The 8,508-nt window shown below is 40.3% G+C and overlaps 1 protein-coding gene across 1 annotated transcript in view; it reads right to left on the bottom strand.

Annotated features, from left to right (window-relative positions):
- The window catches only part of LOC118743835 (juvenile hormone epoxide hydrolase 1-like), a 16,274-nt gene extending 8,285 nt beyond the window's left edge, over positions 1–7,989 (bottom strand). The window contains exons 1-3 of the mRNA XM_036476599.1: positions 7,975–7,989; positions 7,786–7,876; positions 880–1,415 (exon numbers count right to left, since the gene is read on the bottom strand). Coding sequence (XP_036332492.1) covers positions 880–1,415; positions 7,786–7,876; positions 7,975–7,989 — 642 coding nt within the window. The remainder of the gene's footprint in view (positions 1–879; positions 1,416–7,785; positions 7,877–7,974) is intronic.
- Positions 7,990–8,508: the final 519 nt, after the last annotated feature.

Raw genomic sequence — 8,508 nt, forward strand, 5'->3', positions numbered from 1 at the left:
ATGCTCGTTTGCTAGCAAAACTAAAAAAAATAACGCTATATTTTATAAATTGCCCTTGTTATATGCAGGAAATCGCAAAATCCGTAAAAAAAAATTCATTAAAAATCAACGCGATTTTTTAGCCGCTTAAAACTTGTACTTGTTTCACTAGAATTACATAGCCGATTTATGTGCGTACCCAAAATTTTTCCAAAAATTCAGATTAAAATGTTAAAAATTAAGATAAAATTTTTTTGAAGTTTTCTACGTTCTGCATAAAGTTTGAAAGTTTGATTTATGTGGTTTTGATTAAAGTATGGTTAACTTAAAAAAACAAACAAAATTTAACTTGAAAAACATTGCAAATATTAAACAAAAAACCCCATGCACTCACTCTAGATTGCCAGTGTATGGATGTATGTATGTAAATCGAGATTTTTGAGGAAGTTTTTAATTTTTCTTGCACATTCGTTAGTGCGTGGCCGAGCTGCTGCGGCTTGATGTTGACCTTCAGTTTTACGCCGCCTCCGAACGGCAATGGTTTTAATAGGGGTATTCTCTGAGTCTTGCAAAGCCCTTGCACGGTGCACGGATTGCACGGTTTGCAAAGCTGTCCCATACGAAAACCGGTTTTAACCGTGCAATCTGTGCAATCTGTGCACCATGCAAGGGCTTTGCAAGACTCAGAGAATACCCCTAATGTTTCACAAACGTAGACTAAAAATAAGCTGATACATATATTTATTGCATAAAACGGAATTATTTTTTAATTTGAGAAATTCGTAATTCTATCGACATATTTCTTAAAAAAAAAAAACACAACTTTATCATTACTATTATTTCGTTAAAACTTTACAAATTCTCAGAAGTCGTTTCAATCCATGAATGCAGGGATGCTACGTTGGTGCAAACGGCTGGGCTGTCTTTGTTTGCACAGCCATAACCCCAGGAAATCAAACCAACTAACTTATTATTTGACACCAAAGGGCTTCCCGCTGGGCCACCACAAGCATCAGTATCCTCAGGAAGAGCACACAACATTGTATTGAATAAATCACCTTCTGCGTATTTATACTTTCCTGAAGTGCAGTCCTCAATACTTAATATAGTTTCAGCAAATTCCGCAACAGTGTTGTTCGCATCAAAACGAACGAGTATGCCAGTGGAACCGGAAGCCGGTTGCTCGGTAGCCAATTCCAAGTAATTAGCGTTCACAGATTCGGCCAACTTCAAGACGGCAATATCATTTTCCATTGTGACAAAATCGAAGTAAGCATCAAAAGAGTATGCTGCTATTTGTATGACCTTAGCGCCATTATCTACAGCCACAACCAATTGATCAGGATCGTAGAAAGCCAAGCACGTAGCAGCAGTGACAACGGTTTCATTGTCAATTAAACTACCAGCACAGATGCGACCTCCACTATTTCCTTCGACTGAGACAAGGAAGGAATTATCGCTTATGGAGATGGGCTTGCTACCTTTAATTGCCACAGCATATGTACTTGTAGCTGCGATCAACAAAAATAAACTGCAAATAAATTGATTTGACATTTTATGAATAGAAAAAAATTCAAGTTCTCGTAAGGGAAGTTACTCGTAAATAGTGCGAAATCTGATACTAGCCCGACACTAGGTTTTGCGCTCTTATATAGAGTTCCATTCGCCGGCCGTAAAATAATTTTAAGGTAATCTCAAAAAAGTTAGCTAATAAATCAATTATGGAGATAAAACGGTTGAGATAAAAAAATTGTTTACCATTGGCAACACGATTACTGCGATATTATAACTAGTAGTATTACCATAGCAGCGCAATATCAATCAGAATTTCCACTACAACTTTTTTGCCATTTTCTTTTCGCAATTTTCCCAATTAACGCCAAATTCAGGAGGTACACGAGCAAAACGGATTTCATATTCGGATTCAGTGGGTCGAAAAACATGTCGATAGGTGGGTCTGGTTAAAAGCACACACCATTTGAGAAAATAGTTTAGTTACAACAACTAAATATGTTTCTCTCAACACGTGATTTGGTTACAGTTACACCAAATCTTGTGTTGAGAGAAATATATTTGGCTGCCTTTTTTCTGAGTGTATGTATGTACATACATATATATAAGTATGCATGTATATACCAGGGATGTTGCAAATATTCGCATTCGCATTCGTTATGCTAATTATTCTTTCTTCTTCTTCTTTATTCGGCGCTGTAACCGCCTTAGCGATTTTGACCGAGTCCAAAACAGCACGCCAGTCATTTCTCTTCTGTGCTAACTGACGCCAATTGGAAATGCCAAGTGAAGCCAAGTCCTTCTCCACCTGGTCTTTCCAACGCAGAGGAGGCCTTCCTCTGTTACCAGCATCGCGGCCCGCTTTGAATATTTTCAGAGCAGGAGCGTTTCTGTCCATTCGAACGACATGACCAAGCCAGCGGAGCCGCTGAATTTTAATTCGCTGCACTATGTCTATATCGTTGTAAAGCTCATACAGCTCATCGTTAAAACGTCTGCGATATTCGCCATCACCAACGCGTAAAGGTCCGTAAATCTTTCGCAGAATCTTTCTCTCGAAAACTCCAAGAACCGCCTCATCAGATGCTTTCATTGTCCATGCTTCCGCGCCATACACCAGCACAGGCATGATGAGTGACTTATAGAGTGTGATCTTTGTACGACGAGAGAGGACTTTACTTCTCAATTGCCTACTCAGCCCAAAGTAGCACTTGTTGGCTAGAGTGATTCTCCGTTAGATTTCAAGGCTGACATTATTATTTGTGTTAATGCTGGTTCCCAAATAAACGAAGTCGTCTACTTTTTCAAACATGTAACTGTCAACAGTGACGTGGGTGCCAAGACGCGTATGCTCTGACTGTTTGTCTGATGACAGGAGATACTTCGTTTTCCTCGTTCACCACCAGACCCATTCGCTTTGCTTCTCTATCCAATCCCGAGAAGGCAGAACAGACGTAACCCTTGTTTTTACCGACAATATCGATGTCGTCGGCATACGCCAGCAATTGTACGCTCTTGTAAAGTATTGTGCGTGAGCGGTTCAGTTCTGCGGCTCTTATTATCTTCTCCAACATCAGATTAAAGAAATCACACGAAAGGGAGTCCCCTTGTCTGAAACCTCGTTTGGTATCAAACGGCTCGGAGAGGTCTTTACCTATTCTGACGGAGCTGGTGGTATTGCTCAACGTCATTTTACACAGCCGTATTACTTTCGCGGGGATACCAAATTCAGACATCGCGGCATAAAGGCAACTTCTCTTCGTGCTGTCGAAAGCGGCTTTGAAATCGACAAATATATGGTGTGTGTCGATCCTATTCTCGCGGGTCTTTTCCAAGATTTGGCGTATTGTGAATACTTGATCTATGGTGGATTTTCCAGGCCTAAAGCCACACTGATAAGGTCCAATCAGCTCGTTTACGGTGGGCTTCTGTCTTTCGCACAATACACTCGACAAGACCTTATAACCTATGCTTAGATGGCTGATTCTGCGGTAGTTGGCGCATATGGGGGGGTCGCCTTTCTTGTGGATTGGGCAGAGCACACTTAAATTCCAGTCGTCGGGCATGCGTTCATCTGACCATATTCTGCATAAGAGTTGATGCAAGCACCTCATCAGCTCCTCGCCGCCGTACTTGAATAGCGCGGCTGGCAGGCCGTCAGCTCCAGCAGCTTTGTTGTTTTTCAGCCGCGTAATCAATATTCGTACCTCGTCATAGTCAGGCGGTGGGACAGTTACTCCATCATCATCGACTGGGGACTCGGGTTCGTCTTCTTCACTACTTTCAGCGCTGCTGCCATTCAGTAGGTTGTAAAAGTGGTCCCTCCACAATTTAAGTATATTCTGGACATCGGTCGCTAGGTCGCCATTGTTGTTCTTACAGGAGTTCGCCCCGGTCTTGAAACCTTCCGTAAGTCACCTAACCCTCTGGTAGAATTTTCGGGCGTTCTTCCTGTCGGCCAGCATCTCAAGCTCTTCGCACTCACGTATTTCGGCCTCTCTCTTCTTATTACGGCAAATACGTCTCGCTTCCTTCTTCAGTTCCCTATACGGTCCCACATGGCTCGTGTTGCGCCCGATCGCAGCGTGGCCCTGTAGGTGGCATCTTTTTTCTCTGCGGCTTCTTGACATTCCTCATCGTACCAGTTGTTCTTTCGGGCTCGCTGAAATCCAACTACTTCTTCGGCGGCGGTACTTAATGATCGGGAAATGTGGTTCCACTGCTCGCGTATGTCGGATTGTTGAAGAGTGCTCTCAGAGAGCAGGGTTGTGAGTCGAGTGGCGAATAAATTGGCCGTCTGTTGTGATTGCAGCTTTTCGACGATAAGCTTTCCTTGCATTGGTGGGCGCACATTTTTTGCTGCACAGAGGCACGTGCGTATCTTGGCTACAACAAGATAGTGGTCCGAGTCGATGTTTGGTCCTCGGAGTGTACTTACGTCTAAAACGCTTGAAGCAAGCCTTCCGTCTATCACAACATGATCGATTTGGTTTCTCGTTTTTCGATCTGGAGACAGCCATGTAGCTTGGTGGATGTTCTTATGCTGGAATCTAGTATTACATATTACCATGTTTCGGGCCCCGGCGAAGTCGATCAGCCTCAGTCCGTTATCGGACGTTTCGTCGTGGAAGCTGAATTTTCCGACAGTGGCGCCAAAGATCCCTTCCTTGCCCACCTTGGCATTAAAATCGCCAAGCACAATTTTGACATCGTGTCTGGGGCAGCGCTCATATGTACGTTCCAAGCGCTCATAGAAGAGATCCTTGGACGCCTCATCCTTCTTTTCCGTCGGGGCATGGGCGCAGATGAGCGAGATGTTGAAGAATCTAGCTTTGATGCGGATTGTGGCTAGACGTTCGTCCACCGGGGTGAACGCCAGTACTCGGCGACGGAGTCTCTCTCCTACCACGAATCCAACACCGAATTTGCGCTCCTTTACGTGGCAACTGTAGTAGACGTCGCAAGGCTTCACGCTTATTTTTCCTTTCCCCGTCCATCACATTCCTTGGATGGCGGTGATGTCAGCCTTTGTCTTCCCGAGGACATCAACCAGCCGGACAGAGGCACCTTCCCCATTAAGGGCCCGGATATTCCAGGTGCATACCCTTAAATCATAGTCCTTTATACGTTTGCCGTGGTCGTCATCAGAAAAAGGGGGTCTCATCCGAGGCTTTTTAGATTTTTTCATTGGGCGGGGTTTTAACGTGGCGGGACCCAAGCCCAGCGCACGCGAAATTTTACGCCTTCTCACTTTAGCTCGCTCCCAAACGGGTGTTTGGTTGCACCCCAGAGGATACGTGGATATAAATATCCGGACGTTGTGAGCTGCGATTTGAACCGTACGCACATGAATCGCTTCTGGCCACTTCAGGTGAATGGCAGTCAGAAGTTTTCCACTTCTGCGCACGGAACCATCCTCCATGTATTTACATACCTGTATATAATATGCATGCATGTATATACCAGGAATGTTGCGAATATTCGCATTCGTTATGCGAATGATTCGCTAAATAAAATAACGAAATAGGCTAGAAAAGGCAAAATAAAATAGGCAGGAAAAGGCACTAGAAATGAGGAATAAGGGCTGTTTCCTTGCCATTTACAATGAAAGGTTTAAAAGCCAAAAAAGGCAACATCAAGTGAGTATATATGGAATCAGGGAAAGCTAAATCGTGGACATTCTCAATCGAATATATTCTATCTATTTAGCAGAAAAAAGGCAATTTCCATAAAATCCGCTCCCTGCTTATAAGCAACCTAGAAATAATTTTAGACATTGGAAACATTAAAAAATGTGAAATTAATGATCAATTGAAGGCCTATCTTAAAGAAAAACGAGCTCATCTCGGTGAAAATCCTCTCGATTGGTGGAAAACTAAACTAAAATACGACAAATTACCAGATCTGGCCCGCAAATATTTGAGCGCTCCACGATCCACGATCCTCTAAGAAATCGCCTGCTGGGGGAAAAGGCAGCAAAATTAAATTTTTTGAAATATCATATGCCCCTTTTGGAAATTTGTCTACTAGATTTAAACAGTATATAGGTTAAGCACTCGTTCAATATTCTAATAATTTACAAAACTTTTTGTTGATTTTTTTTATACAAAAAATAATTTATTTTAAAGCTATCTCAAACTCTGTTGGAAAGCCGATTTAATTACGCAAATTTTCATTACTTAACTGATTTCTGTATAAAAGAAATTTTCAGACCAAAAAAAAACGTTTAGGTGCAAATTTTGTATGGAATGACCCATATACATAAATATACATATGTATGGCGCTACTTAAATATCACAATCGGCATATTTGTAACGTTTTTAATAATCACACATTTTCTTTACAGTTTGCGTATCCATTTCATTCAAGTGAAGCCAAAATCCACCGAAGGCAAGAAAGTGATTCCTCTGCTGCTGCTCCATGGCTGGCCAGGATCAGTACGCGAATTTTTCAAAATTATTCCCCTGCTTACGAAACCGAACCCCAAGAGCGCCTACGTTTTCGAAGTGATTGCACCTAGTTTACCTGGTTATGGTTGGTCTCAGGTAATAATATCCGGCATGGAAACCATCTGTGATTTAAAATTCTAATTAATTTTTTTCCTCCACATTCAGGGCGCCTCAAAGACTAACTTTGGTCCAGCTCAGATGGCTGTGGTTTTGCGTAATTTGATGTTACGTTTGGGACATGACAAATTTTTAATACAAGGTGGCGATTGGGGTTCCATAATCGGATCGCATATAGCCACTCTGAGACCTCAAAATGTACTTGGTTATCATTCAAATTTTTGCTTTAGTAATCACCAATTAACGTTGTTATATAAATTTGTACGCTACCTGTTGCCGTCATACTTCATAAAAGACGAATACAGCGCTTTCTTTAAACCATTGGGCGAAGAGTTTACGTTCAGCATGGAAGAGACCGGTTATCTACATATTCAAGCAACCAAACCAGATACTATTGGCGCCGCGCTCTCGCAGAACCCCGTGGGCTTGGCTGCATACATTCTAGAGAAGTTCTCTACTTGGACCAATCCTGAAAAAAGAAAACTTGAAGATGGTGGTTTAACTAAACGTTTCACGCTGGATGAGCTTTTGGATAACATTATGATCTACTATATAACAAACTCGATAACCACATCGCAGCGTTTGTATTCGGAAGGATTCAATATGGCGCAAATGGGCTTGAACCTGGATGCGGTTCATCTTAGTACGCCCACCGGTTGTGCTCGATTTGTGTACGATTTAGCTCATTTAACGGATCAGGAACTTAGCGCTAAGTTTAAGAATATTATACATAGCACATACCACAAAGAAGGTGGCCATTTTGCAGCCATGGAAGTACCGAAGTTACTCTATCAAGACTTTGTAGAGTTTGCCGAAAAAGCTTTAGCCAATAAGTTATAGCCAAATTTTGTAATCTAATCACTTGTTAGTGTGTAGATTTTCTCTTTCCTGCACAGACTTGGAGTTTTCTGTTTGAAATTTGTTGGTTAAAATAAAAATTATATTTTTATAAACTATACAATATATGCGGCCATGAGGGCCAGAGGATCCTATCTACAAAAAAAAATTGTGTTCTCAGCTTTTTTTGAACTGTTAGTAGGGCTACTCTGGCGCTCACGGCCTCATATGTTAATATTAATTTATTTCCGATTTCGGAAAAAATGGTAATGCACAAAGATATTTGATACCCATTTTGTGCCCACAGTTTGAAAAATTTTTTATAATAATAAGAATTCAGGTTTAAAGGGTGTTTTGAGGTCGCTGAAATTGAATCAGATATCAAAAGAACAAAAAAAAAATGGCCTAATCAATATGGCCAATATTGATGTTAAAAATAATAACAGCAATAATAATAGTTTCTGGGGTCGCTTAATTCGAATCTTAAATCAAAATAAACAAAAGGCAAAATGGCCAATTCAATATGGCACCTGAAGTTAAAATATGTGTGTTTAATTTGAAAAATATTTGTTAAATTCACGTTACATTGATTCATTTTAGGTTTTTTAAGTTTGTATTAAAATTCTTAAATAAAAATGCTTTTGAATTATAATGATATTATGTTTACGTGTATCTAACAAGAAATTGATAAAAAGAAAAAATAATAATTTAAAAAAAAAATCTTTAGAAAAACTTTCAATATTACGTAATACAAAATCGCATCTTAAACAAAATGTCGGATACGGCGGATTCAATATTTTTAACATAAATCAAAATTATCTTAAAATAAATATAATTTTTTGTGGTTGAAACATAAAGAAAATGACTTATTATTTTTTCGTTAAACTGTTTTCTATCAACCAGTTGAATATACCAAAAAATTTTTCAATTAAAACTTAAACAGAACTCACCTGTAGAAGAAAAACCCATTTTACAAAATTTAAATCGATAGCGCCTATGGCTTTCGGCGTTTTTTTTTTAAATTAAGCATTACATTTTTTACTTTTCAGAGCGCTGCGTCCACTAACACTTTCACACGGATCATACAAACAGGTGCAAATGGTCGGGAATATTT

Source organism: Rhagoletis pomonella, unplaced genomic scaffold (genome assembly GCF_013731165.1).
Source record: "Rhagoletis pomonella isolate Grant_MI unplaced genomic scaffold, Rhpom_1.0 Rhpom_scaffold_00007, whole genome shotgun sequence".
Taxonomy (NCBI): Eukaryota; Metazoa; Arthropoda; class Insecta; order Diptera; family Tephritidae; genus Rhagoletis; species Rhagoletis pomonella.